At 38.4% G+C, this 27,203-nt stretch overlaps 1 protein-coding gene across 2 annotated transcripts; it reads left to right on the plus strand.

Annotated features, from left to right (window-relative positions):
- Window positions 1-811: 811 nt before the first annotated feature.
- Seh1l (SEH1 like nucleoporin) lies at window positions 812-25,272 on the plus strand. 2 transcript variants are annotated; one of them, XM_046462704.2, is made up of 9 exons: window positions 812-1,033; window positions 4,538-4,588; window positions 9,691-9,837; window positions 12,682-12,893; window positions 15,240-15,338; window positions 19,001-19,141; window positions 20,082-20,239; window positions 21,550-21,700; window positions 24,598-25,272. In XM_046462704.2, exons 1-9 carry the CDS (start codon window positions 923-925, stop codon window positions 24,803-24,805), a joined length of 1,278 nt encoding a protein of 425 aa, XP_046318660.1. In that variant the 5' UTR covers window positions 812-922; the 3' UTR covers window positions 24,806-25,272. The 2 variants fall into 2 exon arrangements, with proteins under 2 accessions (XP_046318660.1, XP_046318661.1); XM_046462705.2 differs by lacking the exon at window positions 24,598-25,272 and adding an exon at window positions 22,968-23,449 and having other exon boundaries at window positions 816-1,033.
- The last annotated feature ends 1,931 nt before the right edge of the window (window positions 25,273-27,203 follow it).

Genomic DNA, 27,203 nt, shown 5'->3' on the forward strand with positions numbered 1-27,203 from the left:
ATCTTTGTTTGTATGTGATGCTGAGGATCGAACCCGGGCCGCACGCATGCCAGGCGAGTGCGCTACCGCTTGAGCCACATCCCCAGCCCCAGCCATAAATTCTTACACATTTTATGACTAGGAGGAATTATCCTTATCTCTGGGAGTTTTGGGATTTGGTCTATGAATAGGGTCTCTTACCGACATTATTTTGATTCTTCATTTCCCTGCAGATAACAGAAGAGTAAGTAAGCCAACATATCCTGTTCACTTAAGCCAAGGAGGGTACAGTTAAATTGCTTCTTGAAAAAGAAAGTATTGAATTTATAGAATTATTTCCTTACCTCGTGTTCCCACCACTGGCCTGTCTGCCCCATCAAACCTGTGAGGTCTTTGCACACTCTTCCCACTGTGTCGGGCCCTGCCCTCCTGGTGGACCTCCCCAGCTTCTCACCTCTCCCTTCAACTCCATCCCTCCTCTATCCATCCTTCCTGTCCAAATCCAGCAGCTCCGAGTCTCTACGTGTTTGGGGGAGAAACTTCCATAGCTGGCCTAAATAAATTGAAGGCTGTGGATGATATTTTTCACCTTTTCATTTTCTAAATTCGCACTAATATCCAAGCTTTCGCACTGCTCTCACCGCAGGCTCTAGGCACCTTCCAGAGGCAGGCTCTGTCTCGCGTTCGTCACGGGGGCGTGGCCAGCGAGACGGGGGCGTGGCCCACGCGACGGGGGCGTGGCGAGGGGCGGCCCGGCGTGGGGCGAGGTGAGCTAGCCGAGCTCGAGGTGATCGAGCGGGGGGGCGCGGGGCGAGCGGGCCGAAGGAGGCGCCTCGGCGGCTAGGTCCCCGAGCCTGCGGGCCACGCGCCGCCGCCGCCGCCGTCGCCGTCGCCCTCTTCGGAGGCGGGAGGGGCTGGCGGAGGAGGCGCGTCGTCGGAAGCCATGTTTGTGGCGCGCAGCATCGCGGCGGACCACAAGGATCTCATCCACGATGTCTCTTTCGACTTCCACGGACGGCGGATGGCCACCTGCTCCAGCGACCAGAGCGTCAAGGTGCGCGCGGGGCTTCGTCCGGCGGGAGAGGGAGGGAGACCGGCGTGGAGAAAGGGGACTTGTCCCAACTCTAGGGCACGCCACCCAGCTCGAGGCCCGGCGCTCCCGGGGCGGCGGGCGGGTTGCGTGGGGGTCCGGACGTGGCGAAGGCCCTCCGCGCCCGGTATTGTGGGGTCCCGGTCGCGCCGTAGGCCTGCGCTCCGTCCTTGGGCTTCCGGCGCGCCTGCGCAGGCCGCCACGTGCGCGCTCCCGCCGCAGGGCACCGCGGCGCAGGCGTGGCCCGCGCTTCCGGCGTCAGGGTGCGGCCTCGGAGCGGGGAGGCCGGGCCTGGGCTGGCGCTCTCCCCGCTGCAGTAGCGAGGGCCACCCGTGGAGAGTCTCCACTGCCGTGGCCCTCACCTGGGGACCTGGTCCTCAGCGAGTTTCGGATCAGTGCTCGCTTTGTTTCCCAAGAAAGAAACGTGAAAAGCCACTTGCAGTCCCAGCCACGGTCCCTCCTGGGGTCCAGAGTTGTAGTGTTCCTCCACGTTCCCTGAACACCGTTCTCAGAGTCCGCAGGGCTAGGAGACGCGGACGGCGTCTGGGACTTGGGACCCTGGAGATCAAGGGTACTGTCCTGGAGATGAAAGGTCGAGCGTGGGTTATTTGCATTCTGGACAGCTCCAGAGCGCCTGGAAATCTAAGGACGGCTTTTCCTCCTTTTTCGCCTTCAAGTTTGATACCAGTGATCTCTTGAAGGTCAAATTGTAACACCCAGTTACCTATCGAGGAGCCAGTGTTGCAGTACTGGAACGGTCTAGTGTCACTGGGAGAAGTATCTATGTGGTTAACAATATAACCATTTCAAGGCGTGCAGTTTGGTGACATTAAACAGCGTTCCCGTTGTGCAGCCGCTGTCGATGCAGAAGCTCTCCATCATCCTGCCAGGAGCTCGGCTCCCAGCAACTCCTTCCTCCCCAGCCCTCACCCCCGGTAACCTCCCTTCTGCTTCATGAACTTGCCTATTCTGGGTGTCTCATATAAATGGAATCATAGTCTTTATGTCTGATGTATTTCATAACATAGTATTGTCAAGGTTCATCTATATTGTAGCATATGTCAGAACTTCATTCCTTTTTAAAACTGAATAATAATTTGTTGTGTGTATTTATCACATTTCCCTTACTCATTTCATCCATCCACTTTTTGTCTATTGTGAATGTGGCTGCTGTGAATATTGATGTGCAACTATCTCCTAGTTCCTCTTTTCCTGTTTTGGGTATACATTCTCATGTATATAGCTGTCATAAATTGGATGATATGAATAATGTAGGCATATCGATTAAATATATAGGGGAGAGGGTTTATGCTCTGTATGACAGCCTCAGAATAAAACAGACAGCCCTTGTTTTATTGATTTATAAAAAGGTTGTGTGGGAAGGGTGTTATTTTTACAGAAAGTCTTAACTGAGAATAACAACAAAGTACAGGGGTTTATATTTCATGAGTTTTTAGGTTTTTTTTTTTTTTTTTTTTCCTTTTCATTATTTTCTGGCCTAATACCCATTTTTTTCCAGAATACTTTTTTTCTACTAAAGAGCCATATAAATATACACACATATAATTTATTTGTGAAAATGATATATTTCACTTTTAGAAATGTTACTTATAGCTACGTGCAGTGTGGCACATGCCTGTGATCCCAGCTGCTCAGGACTCTGAATCAGGAGGATCACAAGTTCAAAGTTAGCTTCAGTAACTTAGGCCCTAAGCAACTTAGTTAGACCCTGTCTCAAAATATAAAAAGGGTCCAGTAGTTAGCATTTCTGGATTCAATTCTTGGCACCAAAAAAAAAAGAAGTGTTACTTGTAGTTTCATTGCTATCTCAACACTTGTTAATATTTATTGGTAGTCTCTGTTCTTTTGATATTTTAAAAAATTAATGTAAAAAAATTTTTTTTCCATTATTGCTGCACTGTTTCAACAATTACCATTCCTAATGGCATAAGTAATATCTGTTAACTGAACAGACCATACAGTTTTTTCATCATCTGCTTAGTACTGGATCTTTTAGTTGATCCTTCAGTTTGTAGGTTGTCTGTCAGATGTCAATAAAAACTTCATTAACTTAGCATATTATATATTTTGAATTATTTCTTTAGTCTAATTCCAGAAGAGAAGTTAGCAAATATTTTAAAAGCTTTTAAAAATTACTGGAAAATTGCCTTTTTGCACCTTGTTTTTTCTCCCCCTGTAGTGCTGGGGCTCAGATCTAGGGCCTGGCACATGCTAAGTAAACCCTAAGCTACATTCCCAACCCACATTACATTTCTAGGGTGAGTATTGATTTGATAGAATCATTGCCTGTGTTGAGTATTACCATTAAATTTCTTTTTTTTAATATATATTTTTTAGTTGTAGATGGACATTTTGTATTATTTATTTTTATGTGGTGTTGAGGATTGAACCCTGTGCTTCTTCACACATGCTAGGCAAGTGCTCTACCACTGAGTTTACAACCTCAATCTCCCATTACATTTTTTTCACAGGTTAAATTGGCACTTTTTTTTTTTTTTTCCCAAACTAATCTATAACTTTAGGGTATAATAAAATTCAATATTTTACTTTAACTTTTGTTATATAAACAGTTGATCCATGTTATTTATAGAATCTTTATTTGTGAATTTTCTTATTAACTAAAATTTATTTGTACCCACTTGTGCTTTTCCAGTCATTTACAGACTTGTAGAATGGTAAAATGTTTAAATTCCTAGACACACTGTTTCAGCTGAGGTAGAACAAGGTGACAGACACTTTGTGTTTTGACTCACACTATGAACAAATTCTTAGTATGTTCCTTTAGTGCCATGATTTTTGTGTGTCTTGTTCTTTATTAGTGATATTATAGCCTGAAATGGTGTAGTGCTGAAGTGCTGCTTACTGTTCCTAAGCGCAGGCAGGCTGTGACAAGCCTTACAAAGAAAAGCCTCCCTCAGGCCCACATTGCAGTGTTTTTGCCGGCAAGAGCAATGTGATGAATCAACAATGTGTTTTGATTAGTTGATGAAAATGTTAGACTAGAGGCAAGCAGAAGCCTGACCCTGCATTTCCCTTAGGAGCAGTGATACAGAAGTTAAGGCAACTTTACAGAATATAACTACTGTTCGTAATGAGAACAGAGGGCCCAGGGTGTAGCATAGTGGCAGAGTGCTGGCCTAGAGTGCATAAGACTCTGGGTTCAATCTTCGGCACATCAACAAAAAGGAAAAAAAAAGAAAATTGACTGTAACGGTAATTGTCTCTGTTACCTGTTAGAGCTTGGGTTCCTGGATCCCTCAGTCTTGCTTGGCCCAGTGCCTGACACATTCAAGGTTCTTAATCAATAGTTGATTGAAGGAACATTTTCTTAATGGTTTTATTCTTTTGTGAAATTTATTTTCCCCTCTTTGCCTAGACACTGATTCAGTTATATAGCTTATTTGTGGAAATTCTTTGCATAAAATATCTGCCTTTTGTTTTTCATAGGTCTGGGATAAAAGTGAAAGTGGAGATTGGCATTGTACTGCTAGCTGGAAGGTAAGTATTTAATTTCTGTGAAAATATAGCAATTAAAAAAATGAAATAGCTGAGCGTAGTAGTATACACCTGTAATCCCAACAGCTTGGGAGGCTGAAGCAGGAGGATTATGAAGCAGAAGGATCTCAAGTTCAAGGCCAGCCTCAGCAACTTAGTGAGGCCCTAAGTGAGTGAGACCCTGTCTCTAAATAAAATACAAAATAGGGCTGAGGATGTGGCTCAGGGTCAAGTGCCCCTGAGTTCAGTCTCTGGCAACCCCCACCCCAAAACAGAAAATTGCTGGGAATATGGCTCAGTGGTTAAGTGCCCCTGGGTCCAATCCCTAGTACCAAAAAAAAAAAAAAAAAAAAGAAAAAGAAATATTTACTATTTGGTTGTATCAATGAATTGCTGTTCAATTTTGGGAAAATTATAAAATTTATGCATAGTTCTTTTCCTGGAAATATATTTTATTCATTTTTTACTATTAAAGTAATAGAAATATGTTTTGCAATACATGTTTATTTTTTGTAATTACATAGTCAGGAATGAGAATAAGGATTTTTTTGTTCATCATAGGAACATTGCTGGCTTTTGTTCCTGTGGCGAGCAAATGCATCCCCATAACCTCTAGAATTAAAAGTCAAATACAAACGAAGCATGTTTGGTATCTGTCATTAATAGAACATTATTTAGTGACACAACTCTATAGAGAAAAGTCAAGTTATTCAACTCAAAAAATAACTTAAATTTAGGGCTGCAATGTAGAAACCTGTGGAATGAAATTCTGTCTGAAAAAGATATTTTTGGTTAGCATTTACAGGTGGGCATTTTAAAAATGCAGGCTCTGAGTAGCTCCGGTAGAAATCTAGAAATATGCTTTGGAGAATTTTTTTTTTTTAAGTTATAGATGGACACAATATCTTTATTTTATTTTTATGTGATAGTGAGGATCGAACCCAGTGCCTTACACGTGCTAGGCAAGGGCTCTACCACTGAGTTAAAACCCCAGCCCTCAGAGAATTTAGGAATAAGAAAATCTGTAATTCTGTTTCATTCTACATGAGTAGTATTAGCATTTCAACATATTTCTTTACCTTTCTCCTTGACATATATTTTCTTAAAAATATTTTAGTTGTATATGGATATAACACCTTTATTTTATTTATTTATTTTTTTAAATATTTATTTTTTAGTTGTAGTTGGGCACAATATATTTTATTAATTTATTTTTATGTGGTGCTGAGGATCGAACCCAGGTCCTCACATGTGCTAGGTGAGTGCTCTACCACTAAGCCACAACCCCAGCCCAATATTTATTTGGTTTTATGTGGTACTGAGGATCCAACCCAGTGCCTCACATATGCTAGGCCAGAACTCTACCTCTGAGCCTACAACCCCAGCCCCTGACATATTTTTAATAGTTGTGATGTTTTATATGTAGTTTTCTTACTTTTATTTATTTATTTATTTATTTTGGTACTGAGAATTAAACCCAGGGTTGCTTTACCACTAAGGTATGTCCCCAGCTCTTTTTATTTTTTATTTTGAGACAGGGTCTTGCTAAATAGCTGGGGTCTTGCTAAATTTCTGAGGCTGGCCTTGAACTTGAGATCCTTTTGCTTCAGCCTTTGAGTCACTGAGATTATAGGTGTGAGCTATCGTACCTGGCTTAGTTTTATTTCTTGATTTTTTTTTTAAATTTATTTTTCAATTAAAGCACCTTTAGCTGGAGATGGTGGAATATCTCTGTAATCTCAGCTGCTTGGGAAGCCAAGCAGTAGGACTGCAAGTTTGAGGCCAGCCTGGGCAACATAGCAAGACCCTATCTCAAAAATTAAAAAAGGGCTGGAGGTTTAGCTCAGTGGTAGAGGACTTGCCTAGCATGCTTGAGGTCCCAAGTGCAATCTCCAGTACTGTAGAAAAAAAATAATAATAAAAATGAAAACACCTTTGGGGCTGGGGATGTGGCTCAAGCGGTAGCATGCTTGCCTGGCATGCGTGCGGCCCGGGTCCGATCCTCAGCACCACATACAAACAAAGATGTTGTGTCCGCCGAAAACTAAAAAAAAAAAAAAAAAAAAAATGAAAACACCTTTACTCAAGAGTTTTTCATAACTTAAAGGGTCATCAGTTTTAAATGTACAGTTCAGTGAGATTTAGTAAATTTAAATGAATGTGCAGCCATCATCACAGTCCAGCTTTAGGATACTTCATTAGCTTAGAAATTTCCCTTTGCCCATTTACAATTAGTCCCTAGTCCCATTTCAGACTCCCAGCAACTGCTGATCTACAGTTTCATCTTTCCTAGAAATTTCATGTACATGGAATCTTTAAATATTTAGTTCTTGGTGGGTAACTGCTTTCCCTTAGCATGTTGAGGTTCGTCTGCATTATGTAGTGTCAGTAATTTGTTCCTTTTAAAGCTGAATAGTCGATGGTGTAAATATGCTACATTTTGTTTATCTAATGATCAGCTGATGAACATTTGAATTGTTTTTAGTTTTTGTCTATCATGAATAATTTATATTATTCAACACAACACATAACAAAACACCTAAAGTAATAATAAGAGAAAAATTGCATGACTGGTGTGACTATTGTATACAGCCAGAGGAATGAGAAGTTATGCTCCGTTTGTGTACAATGTGTCAAAATGCATTCTCCTGTCAGGTATAACTAGTTAGAACAAAAAAGAGAGAAAAGTAACTGGCTCTTTACTTGTTGGTTGGTCCATTGTTTTTGGGCCTGTGGTGAGGCGGTAGATCATGGCACGGAAATGTATTGGAGCACAGCCATGTGGCCAGGGAGCAAATTGAGAGAGAAGGGGTTGTCCTCCAGGGCACACCTTCAGTGGCAGAAGGGCCATACACCAGGCCTCACCTCTTAAAGTTCCACTGCTTCCTAGTAGCACCTCTGAGGGAACAGGCTTCCAGCACATGGGCTTTTGGGGATGTTTGAGATCCAGACTACCGTAGTGTTGTTAAGAACATGCCATGCAGGACTTTGTTTGGACATATGTTTTCATTTCTCCTGAGTAGATGTTTAGGGTTTATTTCTCTTGAGCAGATGCTAGGCTGTATATGTTTATTAGCTGCCAAATCTTCCGAAGTGACTGTGTCATTTTATATTCGCACAAATGATATATGAAGGTTATAGTTTCTACGTTTTTTCCTACAGTTGATATTATTGTTGTTGTTGTTATTATTATTATTACTTGTTTTGGGGGGGAATGGGGTCTCATTAAATTGCCTTAGGCTGGCCTCAAATTGTCAGTCCTTCTGCCTCAGCCTCCCAGTATCTGGGATTACAGGCAGGTACTGCAGTACCCATCTTCTCTTTTATTATTAGCTTTTTTAGTGGGCATGAAGTGCTATCTCATTGGAGACACACACATACACACACACACACACACTTTAATGTGGTTCTGGGGATTGAACCCAAGGGCTTGAGCATGCTAGGCCAGTGCTCTACCACCATGGTACATCCTCAGACCTTTTCCTATTTTATTTTGAGACAGGGTCTTACTAAGTTGTCCAGACTGATCTTGAATTTGTCATTCTCCTGCCTTACCTCCTGAGTCTCTGGGATTTTAGTCTAACAATATATTTTAAAAATACTTCCCTATGTTTTTAAAGGCTGTATAAATAATAAATATTACCTGTTTTGCTTAACTGATGAATTTTTTTTATTGTGAATATTTTTGTACACACTTTATTCTTTAGTTAGATGTGTTTATTAGGAACCTAACATTTAATAAAATCCTCTGTGTTAGTGCATTTTTTCCAAAATAACTCTGAATGAGAATTGAAGGTGAAGCATAAAGGACTAGAGCAAGCTGGATGAGAAGGGTGCAGAGTGTACCATTGCTGTTACCATGTAGCTGTTCTTCTGCTACTGTCTGTAGAAAGTGCATGAATAGACCCAGCCTACCTGACATCCTTGCTTGGCTGCGAGTGCCCTGTAAACTGTCTGTTATCTCCTTTCTGGATGGTGTGGCTGACTGGTAACTGTATTGTCTTAAGAGGCTGATGTTGTGTGTTGTTTTTTCGGGAAAAGATCAAACCTCACAGTTTGAAGTATCAGTTTGAACCATTGTAGGTTGATGAACATCTGTATTTTCTCAGGGTCCAAGGATTTCAATTTCTCATATTTAACCAGATATCAGTTAGAATCATTTAAACATTTTGTTGTTACAGTCTTTATATACTGTTAGTCTTTTGAATCAAGTTTATTATCATTGCTAATATTATTATTGTACTGGGGATTGAACCTGGCTTTTCTAAGTCACATCCGAGGTCCTTTCTTTCGCACATGCTAGGCAAGCACTTTACCACTAAGCTACACAGCCAGCCTCAAATAATTCTTTTTAAACCAGAATAGTGGTTTTCTTTATTGTTATAATCTGTATGCCATAATATTTACCCATTTAAAAAGTATACAGTTCAGGGAGGCTGAGGGTATAGCTTAGTGGCAGAGCACTTGGCTAGCATGAAATAGGCTTTGGGTTCTATCCTCATTACCACAAAGAAGAAGGAAAAAAACCTTTGACAAGTGTAAATTTAGAGATAGTCAGAATTCTGCACCTATCACCACTTGATAATTCCAGTCCATCTTCATCATCTCAAGAAACCCTGTGTAGTAGCCACTTCCTATTCTGCCCTTTCCCAGCCCTTGGTAACTGCTGATCTACTTTCTGTTTCTATGGATTGTGTAGCAGATAATTTTGGTTAATCCCATTTTATTTATTAGGCTGATGTGTCCTGTAGAAAGAATTGGTAAGTAAAAAATTGTGGACTGGTAGAATCTGTTTCTAAGCTTCATAAAGCCAACCTCTGAAGCAAGACTGCTGCTATGGACACAGGAAACAGTGAACTTTATCCAGTTGGGTTTGTCTTTATTAGTAAAATATTAGGAAAACAACTTTAGGGGCCACTGTTCCAAGTAGAGAATATCTTCTAAAGGTTAAAAAATTCTAGAACTTAACTTTTTATTAAAATATTAAATAGACTAGCTTTTTCCTCTTACTAAAGTAAAAATATCTATTGTTTTCTCAAGTAAAGCCTTGTCAAACTTTGTATGAAATATGAATTAACTATGTTTTTTTTTTTTAAATACCCCAGACCCATAGTGGATCCGTGTGGCGTGTGACGTGGGCCCATCCTGAATTTGGACAGGTTTTGGCTTCCTGTTCTTTTGACCGAACAGCTGCTGTATGGGAAGAAATAGTAGGAGAATCCAATGACAAACTGCGAGGACAGAGTCACTGGGTAAGACTCCTGGTAGTGTTCCTGGGTTGGGGACATATGAGACCACCTTTTAAGAATATCTCGGGTACTTGATAAAACCCGACCCCTTCCTCTATATTTACCAGTTCCACTGTCTTTTCTTCTGTGTTTTTTTCCTACTTGTTTATTTAATTTTGTCTTAGGCCTGAAATGATACTTAGGAGCACTTCTGGCATTAATTATAATTATGATGATGAAGCCAGAGTACTTGATTAATGTTTTGATTTTGCACTTCATATGGTAATTAGTATATAACTTTTCCCACACTCTAAAATCTTTGAAAATTTGTTTTTTCTATTTTGTGGTTACGTGTGTGTGTGTGTGTGTGTGTTGTTGTGTGTTTGATGCTGGGGATTGAATCTAGGTCCTTACTTGTGATAAGCATGTGCTTTACCACTAAGCCACACCCCTAGGTCCTCTCTCTCTTGTGGTTGCTTTCGCTCTACAAAATATACTCTCTTTTATGTGCATCAATTAAATTCTAACTCTGCCTTGATTGGACAATTGATTTTGGACAAGAACATAATCTGTGGGCTACTTAATAAGTTAGTTCCTCAGTCTGTTAGAAAGTTGAACAACAACAACAACAACAAAATAGAAAATAAGTGTTGGAGCCGTCTTAGAGAATATGAAGTGGTATCTCATTATGTTTTTTTTTTTTCATTTTCCTAATGATTAATGATGTTGATAATCTTTTCATGTACTTGTTGGCTAATTGTATATCTTACAGAGGGAAATATTTGTCAAATCCTTTGCCCATTTTTTAATTGAATAATGCGTTTTGTTGTTACTGAGTTGTAGTTCTTTATATATTTTAGGTATTAATCCCTTATCAGATATATGATATGTAAATATTTTTCTTCATTTGTGGGTTGCTTTTTCACTCTCCCTCTTTTTTTTTTAAACCAGGGATTAAGATCAGGGGCCTCAACCATTGAGCCACATCCCCAGCCCTATTTTGTATTTTATTAGAGACAGGGTCTCACTGAGTTGCTTAGCATGTTGTTGTTGCTGAGGCTGGCTTTGAACTCACAATCCTCCTGTCTAAGCCTCTGGAGCTGCTGGGATTCCAGGCATGTACCACTGCGCCCGGCTAGCTTTTTCACTCTTGATCAATATTCTTTGATGCACAAAATTTTAAAATTTTGTTGAAATCGAATTTATTTTTCTTCTGTTTCCTGTGCTTTTTTGTTAGATGCGAGAAATCATTGTCATGAAGACTTTCCCCAATAATTTGTTCTAACAGTTTTATAGTTCTAGAACTATATTTAGGTCTTTGATCCATTTTGTGTTAATTACTTTTGAGGCAGGGCTTTACTATTGCTGAGGCTGTTCTCTAATTTTTGTGCTCAAGCAATCTACTGCCTCAGCCTCCTGTGTAGTTGGAACTATACATGTACACCACCACACTCAGCTGAGTTAATTTTTGAATATGGTGTAAGATAGGGTCCACATTCATTCTTTTGGATGTGAATATTCAGTTTGCCCAACACCATTTTTTGAACAGACTGGCCTTTCTTCTTTTTACATTGTCTTGGCAGACTTCTTGTAAAATCAGTTGACCTTATAAGGACAATTTGTTTTGGAACTATATTTTGTTTTCTTGGTTTGTATGTCTCCTTATGCTCTTACCACTCTATTTTAATTGCTGTCACTTTGTTGCTTGAACAATATTCTTTTTACAACTGTTCCTATAGGGACAGGGGATGTTCTGATTGCTTTTGCACTAGGGCCTTCCTAAGGCAAATGACTGCCTACTGAGGAGGAGAGAAGGAATTTTAGGAGTTTTGGTAGCATATGAAGGATTTTTCTTTTAATTTCAGAGTATTTATTTGTATTTAAAGTAACTATAATTAGTATACTTAGTTTTTTTCATTTGTCTCGATGTGAATTATTTAGTAATATGTAGACAAGAATTTGCTAAGAGGTTATCTTTGATTTTTATGTGATACTGTTTTTTAGAAATTTTTAGTATTGGGAGTCTTTAAGAAGTATTTTGATAATCAGACAATAAACTGTTTTCTAAATTTTATTGATGGTTTTGGGCAAATATTGTGTAATCTAGGTTCCAGAAAATAGCTTTTAAAATGTGATGTTGAAATTCTGTAATTATCATGATGTCATCTTCATTTTCTTAGTTTTTTAAATACTTTCACTTAAAAGTAGATGAGGTTGGTCCAGTGAGGTTACCTGTCCTTTATGCTTGAGAGACTTTGTAACCTTCTATTTACTACAGTTTAAGGATCTTAATTCATTTAATTACTGTTTGCAGCATGCTTTGCATGACAAAGTGACCTATAGTAAATTCTAACAGTTTCTAGTTTTGTGAACAATATGCTTAAGAGAGATTGCTTACATAATAAAGTTAGGCATTTTTTGTCTTTTTGTGGCACTGGGTCAGTTAACCCAGAGTGTGGTACGTGCTAAGGAAGTGCTCTGGTGTTGAATTACCTCCCTCTTTTTTAAGTTTTATTTAAAATTGATCTTGCTAAGTTGCTCGGGCTGCTCTTGCTCTGACTTGTGATCCTCCTGCCTCAGCTGAGATGACAGGCATACATTAGTGTCCTTGGCTAAAGTTAGGCTTTCTAAGGCAGACTTTCTTTTGCCTTAAAAGTAGTAATTAATTTGTTAGTGATTTTTGTGTGTTGTATTTTGCAAAGTGCTTTGTAGGAAATTGAGGCCCAGGTAGGTTTTACTAACTTATTCAAGTTTATACTGCTAGTAAATTGCAAAGGACTTTGTATGTGATTCTAAAGCCTTTGTTCTTTCCACTGTACCATGTTTTGTTTTTGTGTATAATTTAGGTTGATAATTACTGTTTTTCAGGTGAAGAGGACAACTCTAGTGGACAGCAGAACATCGGTTACTGATGTGAAGTTTGCTCCTAAACATATGGGTCTTATGTTAGCGACCTGTTCAGCAGATGGTATAGTAAGAATATATGAGGCACCAGACGTTATGAATCTCAGCCAGTGGTCGCTGCAGCATGAGATCTCATGTAAGCTAAGCTGTAGTTGTATTTCTTGGAACCCTTCAAGGTAAGCTTCTCCATCAAACCTCTGATAATATAATCCTAGTAAAACAGGATAGTAATTTTTTAAAAATATTTTTTAGTTGTAGATGGATACAATACCTTTTTACTTATTTATATTTCTTTATTTTTATGTGGTTCTGAGGAGTGAACCCAGCTCACATGTGCTAGGCACATGCTCTACCAGTGAGCCACAGCCTCAGGCCAGGCTAATAATTTTTAAGCTAATGATTTGATGGTTTATTTTTTTCAAAAATGCTTTTTTTAACTATGTGATCTTGAATTAAAATTTTCACTTTTCTTCCCTGCCATGTCTTTCATCCCTGTGTTTTTACCCCACAGAGGATGCTAGCCATTGTAAATATTCTGAACTTTCTGGGCATTTTCTGAGTATATACAAATAAATATTTGGTGTATTGATAAACGCACAGATGTGCAGATGCATCCAGATGCACTGATGTAGTAGGCACACAACATGATAAGTACATCATGGGCATTTTCCCATCTACAAGTATATTAAGCTCTTTTATATCATTTCTTTTTAACTGCTATGTAGTGTGTAACCTTTTAAAAAATTGTAAGAATCACTTGGTAAAAAAATTTTTAAGTGATGTAGAGGAGTACAAAAGTTCCTTTGGCCTCTAAAAATAAATTGTTGAAGTTATGTTTTTAGACTTTAATCTTGGTGGTCATATTACATTATAAATGATTTACTTCTACCCAGTCTCCTGCTCTGTAGTCTTGCAACAGTATTCATGCTCACTTGTGAAAGATGAATGTAGCACCTTCATAAAACCTTCCACCTCCCACGATAAGACTAGTAAATATTAGATGTTTTATTTGTGGTAACGTTGGTAGTTGTTTTAGTTATGTTGGTAATTATTATCTCAAATTTGTATCTTTCCTTACTGATACATGAGGTTTTAGGTTATATATTGTTTTCACTTTTTAAAAATTTGTTCTTTTTTTTTTTGGTACTAGGGATTGAACTCAGGGACACTCAACTATTGAGCCATATCCCCAGCCCTATTTTGTATTTTTTTAGAGACAGGGCCTCACTGAGTTGCTTAGTGCCTGGCCATTGCTGAGGCTGGCTTTGAGCTCCTGATCCTCCTGTCTCAGCTCAGCCTCTTGAGCCGTTGAGATTACAGGCGTGTGCTACCATGCCCGGATTATTTCTTTTTAGATATACATTATTGTTTTTTTTTCTTAAAAAAGAAGTTAGTTTATTTTGCTTCTCCCTCACATTGATCCTTTATTTTCTAGTATTTATTATATTATTTATAACTGACAGGATTTATGATATTCTAACATATTATGTAAACATTTAATATATGTACGATTATTTTTTTCTTGGACTACTAGTTGATTCTAAAAATTAAATAGTAGCTAGATTTTCTTTGTTAGGTTATGTAAGTATTCATTGTAGATGCAAATGTAATATATTCAGTATAGATGCAGATGTAATAATCTGTTTCTTGAAAACTTTGTTGTTTATGCAAAATAATCTCATGTTAGGTTCTCAGGAATACTCTAATTTCCTACCATAACACTTTGTAGTATACTGTTATTTTTCTTACATTAGAAGACTTGATCTAATTACCTGAAGCTTTAGTAATGAAGAGCTATGTTTTTTTTTTTTTTCCCCTAATGACCACATTTTGCTTTTGGCTTGAAGAGGTTAACGATCACAATAGTGAGGTTAGAGGTTAAACAAGAGTATTACTGAGATATTGTTTAATTTGGTTGAGGGAGGCAAAAGAAATTGATACCTTACTGTAATTTGGTGTAAAAATGTAGAGTGTTTATAATTCACTTTAGTAGAGCCATTCTGATTACTCATCTTCTGCTTTTTTTAAAATGAAGTTGCCTACACACAAATTTTGAGGGGAGCCTGATATGGGAGCATGATTTCCAGGAGGTAGTCTTTCCTACTCTTCCTCCTCCTGCCTGAGTTTCTTCCTTTTGTACAAAGCATTTGGAACTTTGTGTCATCAGGTTCACCACAGTAGGTACCTCTTCATTGCATGTCTGTAGGAGGACAGACTGCTGAGGCATCTCAGGTATCTTTTTTAATCTGTTGAATGAAACTTTCTCTTTTGGGGAAAAAAAGCTCATTTCTAAGCCATAGAAAATGTGTTTTTAGAAATAATTCAGTACAGCTTGACCCATCAGTCCCCTGTGTGACGTCTTTAAACACACATATTGCAAGGTGTGGTTGTGAGGTGAGTGGCAGGGAGCTGGAAGTCAGTAGGGCCAGACTGAAGTGCAGATGCTCAGCTGGTCTTGAGTTTGTGATTCTTGAATCCACTGTCCTGATGATGATGTGAAGTGTTTTTACTCTTCATTTCAGCTCCCGTGCTCATTCTCCAATGATTGCTGTAGGCAGCGATGACAGTAGTCCAAATGCAATGGCCAAGGTTCAGATTTTTGAGTACAACGAAAACACCAGGTCAGTACTGCTTTGATGTTAATTACTGTTCAGAGTTGCCTTTAATATTTAAGAGTATGTTTCCTTTATTCATTAACTGAATTAGGCCAACTTCTGTCCAGGATTTGATGATCTGGGGTTCATGAGGGGAAGGTAATTGTTCTCTCAGTATTTAGCATCTTGCAGGGAAAACAGAAATAATACTGAGAAAGAGGGTGAATTTTATGACCTAAGAAAATTAGAGTTTGAGCAGTTTATACCTGGGGAGCCCTAATCCAGTTTGGGGGCCAGGAAGGGTCATCTGCAGGCTGAGTATAGTCTGTCAGACAAGAAGGGCAGAATCCCTCCATGTGGAGAAGAGTGCAGGTAGGAAGGCCCAGGAACAGGAGTGAGCCAACATATCACAAAAGGCACAAGGGAGAGGTGGTAAGGAGGAGGAGGCAGGACACAGGTCTGCAGGACCTGCTGTCTAGGTTTCCAGAATCTTGTGGTCATGTGAATGGGAGTATCAGCATCGGAGTGTGGTGTACCTCTGCATAGGTGAGGGCAACATGAATGGATTCAGTAGTCCAGGGCCGGGATTTATAGTGGCTTTGTAGTACAGTAGTGGCCCTGGGACAGAAAGAAATGGCCTGTGTGAGAATAGTGGTATCAAGAGGATCAGGTGGCTGATTGAATGTAGGCAGGGAGAAGGGGAAAGGATCAGGATACTTTAATGTACATTATGAAATTTGAATACTATTGAGTAGTGTTGGCATCTTTTATATTAGCACTGTTTTGCAAATGAAGAAACAGAGACCAGCAGTGTAAAACAACCAGTTTATAGGGAGTCAGACCAGAAACAATGTCTTTTTTTTGTTCATTACTTTGTTCATTCCCACTGAGACTCATTTGGTTTCTTTCTTTCTTTTTTTTTTAAATTAACATTTATTTTTTTAGGTGTAGACACAACACAATGTCTTTATTTTTATATGGTGCTGAGGATCAAACCCGGGTCCCGCCCGTACTAGGCAAGTGTTCTACCGCTGAGCCACAATCTCAGCCCTCATTTGGTTTCTTTAGATAGGAAAAATATTAGATAACCATTAATGAAGTATAGCTTATTTCAGGTCCATTAAACAACAACAGAATCATCAAAAGTCAGATTTTTGCAAGAACATTTTACAAGTACCAGGGACTGTACTAAGCCAAAGAAAATATAGTACAGTCCTGTATGTGTGGCGCTCAGAGCCTTTAGCATACAGATGAACATAGTGTAGTGCTGAAGATGTTTTGATGTTTGAAGCATGTGCCAGGGAGAGCAGAAAAGAAGGTCTTGTGAGCCTGAGAGAGGTAAAGTGGGAGGAATTGATGTTGAAGCCTCAGTTTTGAAAGATGGAAGGTGATCTGCAGACAGAGAAGGAAGTAGGAGCAAAGATCAGGAGCATGGCACAACACGGTGAGACATTATACTGCGAGTTCAGGGTGAAGAGGCATGCCAGCAGGCCAGGGCAAGCTTGGCCTCTTTCCTTTCAGTGTTCTGAAGGGTCCTGAAGAGTCATATGTATTTACCTTTTAGGAAGATGATCTTGGGAGCTATTTAGAAGAGAGACCAGGAGCCAGGGAAATTGAGGAATTAATGAAATAGCTCCATTGTGTTAAAGCATGAGAGTGTGTACTAAGGCAGTGGTGGAGAGGAGGGCCTAAGGAGACCCATCCAAGATGTGTAGTGACACTACTGAGTCCCTTTGAGCTCCAATGAGTTCTTCTGATGTGGCTGATAGTAGTGCCACCTGCTGAGATGGGCCTATGGGATGCGACATGAGGGGAGAGGCCATTCACTTCGGAAGTACTTAGTTTGAGGTGTCTTTGGGACATCCAGGTGGGAACATCTAAAGAACAAATGGGCATGAAAGCTAAGATAGTTACCTGTTGCTACACAGCAATTTCACAATCTTAGTAGTGTTTATGAGCTCATGGTTGCTTTGGCCCAGTTCAGGGAGGCTACACTTGGGAGCTCACTTGCTGTTGACAGTGTCCCTGTTTCTCCCTCATGGACCATTTCTGGGGTGGCTCACAGCATGGCAGATGCTTCTTCAAGGCGGCAAGGGGAGTCCTCTCACAAGACGGGCACTGTTAGCTTGTGTATGTGATCACACAAGTGTAATCCTGTTAATTTCCACATTCCTTCCCTTGGTTAAACACAAGTCATGGGCAGGTTTTGCCTGCACTTGTCGGGAGGAGGCTCCAAAAGCCAGACCACCTGAAAGTGGGGTCCTGGGCTCTTTAGAATCTGCCACAATGCTGGTGTCACTCCTACCTTAGGACTTCTTACTAAAGGTCATAGTATAGCCACGATTGAACAGGCTGGGATTTGGACATGGGCACTCTGACTTAATGTGTGTGCTCTTTAGTGCTATCCTTCCCTCTTATCTAGTCTTTGGCAGAAGGGACTGGATTGGAGGTGAGATGCACATGTGTGTGTGTGTGTAAATTTGAATATGAAAACATGTATACACACATATGTTCATTCACATATATGTATATATGGGAATTGATTGGTATATGGGTAGTGAAGCTATGAGCATAGAAACTTTGCTGTCCAGGTAGGTCATCTGTGGATATTGTTAAAATACATGTTCTTGATTGCTTGGGCTTGTGGTGGTGCTGAGTATACATCTCTCAGAAGCTTCCAGGCAGCTGCGGACCACACAGTAGAGGCAAGCATATGGTGGAGACTGCTTAGGTGATTGTGTCTATAAAAAGAGGAGCTCAAAGAGAGGAACTATAGAGGTTTTTTAAGTTGGTAGGTATTCTGAAAGGTGTCAGGGTGAGAAGGTTTAAGAATAGAAGGCAGGGAAGCACCGCTGTTTCGGAGGGTATGTAGAAAACTGACCTGCCAGCTCCTCACTGTTGTCCTTTATCTGTAGATAAATAGATTTGTAAGAGTGAACTAGACTTGGGCAGTTTCCTTTAGTCACCTTGTGAAAAACTTCAATTTCCATTGCTCCCAGCTTTATTATTATTTTTTTTAAATGTACACTCACGCATGTAGCTAATTCCTGGCCTGTTTCTTAAAAACTATATCAATGGTTCCTAAATCAAGACTTAATTTTAGTTAAATTTTTATTAAACTGTTTTAAGTTAAATTATCAAAGGAGTAAACCTGGGAGGTTACATTGGTTTCCTGGGGTTGCCATAACAAATTACCCCAAACTGAGTAACTTAGCCCAGCAGAATTGTTTGCTTATAGTTTTGGAGGCCAGACATCTGAAATCAAGCCATTGACAGGGCTGTACGTTGCCTGAAATCCGTTCTCCTTGGCATTTCTTGCGGCTCCAGGAGTTCTTGGCTTGTGGTGGTGTAACTCCAGTTTCTGCCTCTGTTCACTAGAGCCTTCTTTGCATCTCTGTTTCTCCTTTTGTCTTAGGAAAGGACAGTGAACACTGGATTCAGGGTCCACCTTAAATTCAGGATGAACTCATCCTGAGATCTTTAATTACACAGACCCTTTTTCTGAATAAGGCCAGTTCACAGGTTTGGGAGGTTAGGATTTGGTCCCTTTTTGGGGACTACTATTCAGCCCACTGCAGAGGTGAACATGCCTTGATTATGAGCAGAATGAAAAAAATTGAGGTACTTTGATGTGGAGTTTTGCAAATTTTATTTTCAGAAATTTTAATGTAAATTGTTTTTTTCATTAGGAAATACGCAAAAGCCGAAACTCTCATGACAGTCACTGATCCTGTACATGATATTGCGTTTGCTCCAAACTTGGGAAGATCTTTTCATATTCTAGCAATAGCAACCAAAGATGTCAGAATTTTTACATTAAAGCCTGTGAGGTGAGTTTTAGAAACAATTATGCATTTGAAAATACTCTTGCCCCCTAATTGTCTTTGGAAGAGAGAATTGGTAACTATGATCTGAAGATTGGTTCTTTAATGAACATTGTATATGTAACTATGTCACCTTTTGGGATGGGGAATTGAGTAAAGAGAGGAGACTTACATTCTCTTAACTGTTTTATTTAGGCTAATACTAACAATGAATTGGTACAATGAATTGGTACTCTAAATATAATTGGTACCCTACAAAATGTTCCAAAGATGAGAAGTGGCCATCTACTTAGGAAAAACTAAATTAGCATTGAGATTGAGACATTTTGCAAATAATCTCGCTAGTTTTAATTTTGAAATGTGAGTTTTAGTTCTTTTTCTTTTCATTCTTCCCTTCTTGCTTTTCTTCCTTTTTCAGCTAATTATTATCAAGCATTTGATTCCTCAGCCTTATTTGGGGTAATAATATCCTTATTTATCTCTGAGTATCATTTATGGGCTGGGATCACTCTGGGTTCTGTGGGGGAATCAAATGAAAATGGCACCAGCAGCCTGGTGCAGTGAGTGTGGTGTAATTCCAGAAATTGGGAGACTAAGGCAAGATGATTGAAAGTTTGCTGCTAACCTTAGTAACTTAGTGAGGCCCTAAGCATCTTAGTGAGTCCCTTTCTCAAAACAGGAAATAACAAAGGGTTTGGGCTGTGGCTCAGTAATAAAGTGTCATGGATTCAATCCAAGTACCAAAAAAAAGATGGCCACACTTGACCAGCTCAAGGGCTTGGGGTGGGAGAGTATAAAGATAGGCAAATTACTATAAAATTATGTGGTAAATAAAGTACATGAGATCATTTGTCTTTCTTATTTAGGACAGTACAAATAATTTATCATTAAATTTAAAAACTTCCTTCAGAATTCCTCAGAAAAATTTTTTTCCCCTAATTAACAGGAAAGAACTTACTTCCTCTGGTGGGCCAACAAAATTTGAAATCCACATAGTGGCTCAGTTTGATAATCATAATTCTCAGGTCTGGCGAGTAAGTTGGAATATAACTGGAACAGTGCTGGCCTCTTCAGGAGATGATGGCTGTGTAAGACTGTGGAAAGGTAGGAAAAGTTCCATGGAGGGGTAATTATTGCTTTATATTTTGCTTTTAGAATTTTCATTGAGGAATGTAAATTCTGAAATATTTTGAAAAGAATTACCTTTTATAGCAACTTTAAAATCAGTATCTTATTACTTAGTTCACAGTACTTAATGACTGACGGAATTGTTTCTTTATATAACATGGCAACTTTTAAAAATAATTGTAACAGTATGTAGTATCATCAATAAACAGATACCATTTACTACATACGTAACTTGTGTGGCTCTTCTACAAACTTGGGATAGGACTGAAATCATCTCTTACTATATAATTTTATTAGACAACCAGTCCTTAAATCTAGTGTCCTCTCCACTTCCTTTCTTGGGACTCTGATTCTTTTTTTTTTTTTTTTAGTTGTCAGTGGACTTTTATTTATTTATATGTAGTGCTGAGAATCCAACCCAGTGCCTAACACTCATGCTAGGCAAGCACTCTACCACTGAGCTACAACCCCAGTTCTGGTACTTTGATTCTTAGTTTCTTACTTGTAGCATTCTGAGAGGGAGCTAGGTCTGGGTGGTTGACAAGACTTGTCTCTGTAGCTTGGTTCTGCACTTTTCCACGATTGTTTATCCAGCAGGAGGAAAGTCTGTGGTTTGTACACCACGATGGTGGGCAGCATGCTGTACTTGGCATAACCATATTGTGTCACTTACACTGAGTGGCCATTGTTTCCTGAAGTGCAGTCTGGCTAAACCTTGGGCCTCCCGTGGCAGAAATAGCCCAGATTTTCCTTTCCTCAGTGTCATTTGATTTTAAAAGAACTGTGCTGTCATTTTTCCTCTGGGCCTTAGTCAGGACTCTGCAGCCTCACTTGAATTTTCTGGGCTTTTTGACTGTAGGGCCATGTTGGATAAGCCAGTCCAACCTACAGTCAAAGGTTTTGCTGCTCACATCCATCTGTGAAGATGGCAGGTCCCCACATAACCAAGAAGATATCTTCATTACCTTATGCAGATTCGTTATAGCAGAGATGGAGATTTTATTGTGATATTAACTTCATAACATGATAATGTGGTAAAAAACAAAACAAAATAGAAAATGGGCTGGGGTGTAACTCGGTGGTAGAACACTTGCTTGGCATGCTTGAGGCCCTGGGTTCCATTCCCAGAACCTAAAACAAAAGGTCTTTAATACTTACCTGGAAAGAAATGTAGCCCACGGTTTCTGTCTCATTTCTTTAATTACCGTTTGAGGACATGAATCTGGATTTATGCTATTGTGCACAGGTATCACTCATGTTGATGTCTTTGACCGTTTTTCTTTTAGCTAATTATATGGACAACTGGAAGTGCACTGGCATCTTGAAAGGTAATGGGAGCCCAGTCAATGGGAGTTCTCAGCAAGGAAACTCAAACCCTTCCCTAGGTTCAAATATTCCAAGTCTTCAAAACTCATTAAATGGATCTTCTGCTAGCAGGTAGGCTGTTCTGTGGGAAAAATCAGAAGTTGTCTTCTTTTTAAAATCATTTTGGTCATCACACTAAAGGCATGCTGTTTTATGAATTTTAGGATGAATGAGAAAATGTACAAATTATTAGTGTTAGAATTTAAAAATTGACGTTGTTAGCTCTGAATTTGGCTTACTTGGTCATAATTTTTATAGGTAGTTTGGGAGGCCATTAAACTAAACTATATTCTGAATTGAATGGTCTGTCAGGAGAAATGTTTGTAGCTTTCATATTCTACCTTGCCTCTGCAGCAGTGAGAGGAAGAATAAATAGTTTAATAGTGAGGGTTTTAGTTCTGGATAAGCACTGTTTTTTTAGTGCTTAGAGCATATAGTTTCTGCTTTTGCATTAGGTCAAACAAATTTTGAATAAAATGCATTAAGGCTTTGTAAAAGAGAGTGAGTTAAATGATTTGGCGTTTGTGTTTAAAACTTTAAAGTTTTAAATAAAAACTTTAAAGTTTTATAATCTAAAGTAGATTATAAAAGGAAATGATAACACCCCAGGTCTTGAGTTTTTAGAATATTTAGCATATTATTAGATTCTTGCTTCTCGTAATAAAGAACCTTTAGAACAAAAGAAAACTTGATGTAACCCTAAGAATCATTTTGTTTTCATATCCAAATTTCAAATATGTGACTTTATAAGAAAGTTATTGTAAATATACCCTTTTGGATAATTTGAAATGGAGTTTAGGAAACGTCAAAACTAAGTCTTCACAAACTGATTTGTGCTGTCATTGTGCCATAGCTTGGTTCTGCACATTATCCTTATTGTCATCTTAGATCCTAAATAAAAGAAGAAAATTGTATTTAAAGTTTCTTCAAGTATTATTATGTTGTTATATTTTTATAAAGAAGTCATGAGTATGAGGCCCTGGTTTGATCCCCAGCATTGCAGAAGAAAAAGGAAACAAAGCAAAACAACAACAAAACAAACAAACAAAAAACAGGAAAAAGAAAGTCTTGCTACTTGATTCTGAGATTTTTAGTTTTACATCTATTAAAACAATTTTAGGTTACCACATAAGATGGCAGATTATAAAGATGAGTTCATGAAGCAAAGAATACTAGAGTGTATATTTTAAATCTGGCTTTAGGAGGCTGCCTGTACTGCCCGTTTTCTTTCGTACATAGCTTTGACGTGTTTGATCTGTGTTCTTATTGTGCCAATACCCATCTGTGTTAGATCTGTGATGCATTTTCCCTTCTCCATTTGCATTATGTCCTTTAACAGAAAGCACAGCTGAGTACAAGCTAACTGGAGTAACTCTGCTGTTTTGCTGCTTGTTGCATGCACACAGGAATGGGACGCCAGCTCCTTTCCCCCTTCCCCAGCGCCGTTTGACCTCTCCCAGGACACACCAGCAGCCTGCTTACTACTAAACGCAGCCCCAAAGGCCTTTAGAAATGCAGTTGATATAATTTTTTTTTGTATAGTCAGTTTATTGACACTATTTGAAACTCTTGAGATTTAAATGGAGAGGCTTTTTGTTGAGACATTGACACCAAAACAATTTTTTGAAATGTTGCTGAAACTCAGTTGGATTTGAAAATTAAAAGGATTGTTAAATCCTTATAACTGGTTGGGAGGAGGGAAGATACCATTTTATTCCATTTGGAGAATATAGATATATTTCTTTTGTTTTCTAAATAAGCTAAACATGATGAATTTTTATAATTTTAATTCGAAGATTGAATAAATATTTTTCATAAAGATTGTTTTGAGTGCTAATTTGTTTACCTTTTGTAGAATTGCTTTATAAATGATATTATTTCATACAACTGTCATTCCTTTGTAATATTTAAAAAGTAGTAGTAAATGAGGAAATTAGCAAAGTAGTATTAGTAAGATGAAAGTAATTTGACTGTACAGTTTGTAGCCAAGTGGAGTGTTTGGTATTGTTTCATTCATAATTTGGTGGGAAATGGAAACAGCTTTATATGTTTCCAATCATATTCACTAAAGACTTAAATGTTTCTGATATGTGCATGTATATTTTTGTGATGTGATTTCATGGCTTAAAGTTTCCTTCAAGACACAATTTGGAAATATAATCAGTTACAGTTTTGCTAAAAGTGTGCATGCAAATTAACTTACAAATCCCATGTCTCAGGACTTCCTTTAGTTTGCTGTTTCGGTTTGTTCATGTCCTCTAAGGCTCTGATCTTGATGACATGGCTATAAATCTTTACATTTGCTAAAATGCATAAGTATTACGGGTAAGTTATACAATGGCGCAATAATGATAATAGGGCATAATAATTCTTTGAGTCCTTTTACATATCAAAATTCTGTAGCTATTTTAAGGTTTTTGCAGAAAAATAAGTATATTTAATGATTGTATTTCTTCAAAAGTATGTTGCAATAGCCAGAAATACAATGTGAAAGTGTATTCAAATTGGTTTTCAGTATCATGTATGCACTAAAAAAACGTGTGCCTGCTGCTGCTACAGATGGAGCACTGCTCTCAGCGAGAAAGCACATTAGATTGCCAATTTACAGAACGGCATCAGACATTTCTGAGAGGTTAGACAACATTTTAAATTTATAAAATTAATGTCTTTGTAACATTCATACTGATAATTTCTTTGATATTTTAACAGATTGTATTTCTTCCCTTCAAGTTTCTATACTTGCTTAAGCAGTCTTGATTTGAGTAAGGGTCTTGGTTTGTGCTATTATGTTCTGTTAGTTTGGCATGAATATACTAAAGCTTTTTTTTCCAGCATGTGTTTTCTCCTCTTTGGTTCTCTTTGTATTTACTACTTTTCTCTTTTTCTTCTGTTTTGTTTTTTTCTTTTCTTTTTTTTTTTTTTTTTTCCTGTTTTGTTTTGGTGTTTTGTTCCTGTCTCCGTTGTTTCAGGTATTTCTTTCCCCCTCTGGATTCCCCACGGGCTGGATCGAGATGGTCCAGTTATGCCCAGCTCCTTCCTCCTCCTCCTCCTCCTCCTCCTCCTCCTCTGCTAGAGCCCTCTTGCGATGCTGACACTGCCAACCTCCAGTATCCTCACCCTCGCAGACGATCTCTCTCTCGGCCTCTTAATCCCTTACCTGAGAATGAAGGGGTTTAAAACACTGACTTAATATTTAAAGGCCTTATTCAAATGCTTGTAAATGCTTTCATTCCTGGCTGCTTTTTGTTTTTCTTCTTTTTCTTTCAGAAGACTTTTCTTATTTAGGGTCTGTCTTGCATGTATCACAACCAGAACACAGTGTTTGGAACCTAAACCTGTTTGTGAGTCTGCATCAAAGGAACATTGGCTTCACTGGTTGATAACCTTTGATGAAATGTGTACAAATAACATCAACTGTGAAAATTACACAGTAGCTGACTTCCAAGTGCCTGTTTTGTAAATTTTATTTTGAATTGTTATCATAGTCTTAAATTCTGCTTTGTCATACTGGTTAATGTGAAAACATCATTATGGAATTCATTCTGCCTTTGAGACATATTAAGAAATGTTTTTAATTTTTACAGGCTAAATGTTGTGACTAATGTGTAAAATAAATCATTCCTGTGTATAAAGCAGCAAAACAATATGGATATTTTGTCTTTTTTTTTTTTTTTTTTTTTAAGGAAATTGTCTTTCACTACTTGGAATTTCTATTTAAAGCCTCTGTAATTATTATCCAAGTAGTTATTTAATAAAATCTATTTTAAAAGACATGAATCTGTTGCCTTATAAAAATAGAAAGTAATTTACTTAAGATTGTTCATACGACTTACTCTCCTTCTACCACGTCACAGAAACCAAAAAATCCAAACAAAAGGAAAATAAAGGGATTAGGATGCCAACATGAAAATTAAATCTAGAACTGAGAGATGTTGATTATCACTAACTTGGTTATTCAACATTGGAATAGATTATTTTCTAAAATATTTTTAAGTTAGAGATTAGAATATATACTTGATAATATGGTGAAGTGATTAAAACTATGAGGCTACTAATATTCTTATAGGTTCACATTTTCTTAGGATCTGGCAAGAATTTAACCTTCAGGGCTAAAAGGAGGTGTATTTTGAATAGTATTTCAAATATGGCTAAGTTGCTGACCCTGGCCTTTAACTTGCAGTCCTCTTGCCTCAACTCTGTAAGTTACTGAGATTACAGGCATGTGCCACTGCATCCAGCCTCATAGTTTTTTTTTTTTTAATATTTTTATTTTTTTAGTTGTAGTTGGACACAATACCTTTATTTTATTTATTTTTATGTGGTGCTGAGGATCGAACCCAGTGTCTCATATGTGCTAGGGGAGCGCTCTGCCACTGAGCCCCAGCCCCAGCCTCATAGGTTTTTAACGTTCATAGGATAGAGAGCAGATAGAATATATACTACATTTAGTTTAAGGAATATATGAATTTTGTTTTTAATTAAGATGTTTTGTCTGTAAAGTTAACATTCCAGTGTAAAAAGAAATCCCTTTCAAATAATTCTTGATGGTTTTCCTTTTGTTAAAGGACTTTTAAGATTATGTCGGATCAAAGCAAAGACTCCAATTTAAGGATGGATCTAGCTCAGAATTAATAATTCATATCTTTGAGGTTTCCATCATTTTGGAGTTAACTGGGGTTGAGTGACAAAGAGTTGAGACCATTCTCCAATTTAGTGAATACTGGGCACTTACTATGTGCAAAACACCATATAAGAAATAGAAAAGTAGTTGGCATACATTCTGGTGGGAGAAGGCATTTCCAGTTTACAAAAGGAAATGGGTTCTGCTTTGTAAGAAAGGTAGAAACTGTATAGTTGGCATAAAAACCATTTACTTAACTGAGCTGGCAAGATTTGGAAGGGATGTGGGATTTCAACAGGTGGAGTTGAGGTGGAGGAAGGTGAAACAGGGTAAAGTGCTTAGGAAATAGGTAAAAGTCTGATGGAAGAGCAGAGAACATTTAGGGAGCCAGTGGGAGATTAATCTGGAATCATTCATTGTGGAAGGTTTTGAATATTTGTGGCTGAGGCGTAACATTTAGAGCACTTGGTAAAGAAGCTATGGGAGATGTTTGACTTTGAGGCATCCATGACTATGGGGCGGGCCTGTGTTGGCTCTACTAAATGTCTAAGGAGATTTGGAGTCAAGAGTTCTATTCCTCCTTTTCAGTGGGCAAGAAGGTTAGATATTGAGGTGTAAGATGATGGCTAATGTTTGTTGAGTACGGTTGTGTACCAATTCTTTTCTAGATGCTTTACATGAGTTAACTGCTTTATATCCTCACAGCAAGCCTCTGGGGCCAGTCATCTAAATATGCTTTTACAGATGAGAAAACTGGGCTTATTGCTACTCATCCAAGGTACAAAGCTAGGATGAAACAAGGGAGAGCCAGCACTCAGATGTAGGTAGCTTGGCTTTACTGCCTGCAGATCTCTTTGTCACTAGAAAATCATGAATATAGCAAAGTGACCAAAAAGTGGTAAACAAATGACCAAGTCTGGAAAACACTGTCATAAAATTCATACCATCAATAGA

The sequence above is a fragment of the Marmota monax genome, unplaced genomic scaffold (genome assembly GCF_021218885.2).
Source record: "Marmota monax isolate L192 unplaced genomic scaffold, Marmota_monax_Labrador192_F-V1.1 WCK01_AAM20220418_F8-fsc00180, whole genome shotgun sequence".
Classification (NCBI taxonomy): domain Eukaryota; kingdom Metazoa; phylum Chordata; class Mammalia; order Rodentia; family Sciuridae; genus Marmota; species Marmota monax.

Excerpts from the sequence above, each read along its gene's own strand:
- Seh1l (XM_046462704.2), top strand. The coding sequence starts at position 923 with ATGTTTGTGGCGCGCAGCATCGCGGCGGACCACAAGGATCTCATCCAC. Across the intron at positions 19,142-20,081 it reads TTTACATTAAAGCCTGTGAG|GAAAGAACTTACTTCCTCTG; the intron begins GTGAGTTTTAGA and ends CCTAATTAACAG. Across the intron at positions 20,240-21,549 it reads CTGTGTAAGACTGTGGAAAG|CTAATTATATGGACAACTGG; the intron begins GTAGGAAAAGTT and ends TTTTTCTTTTAG.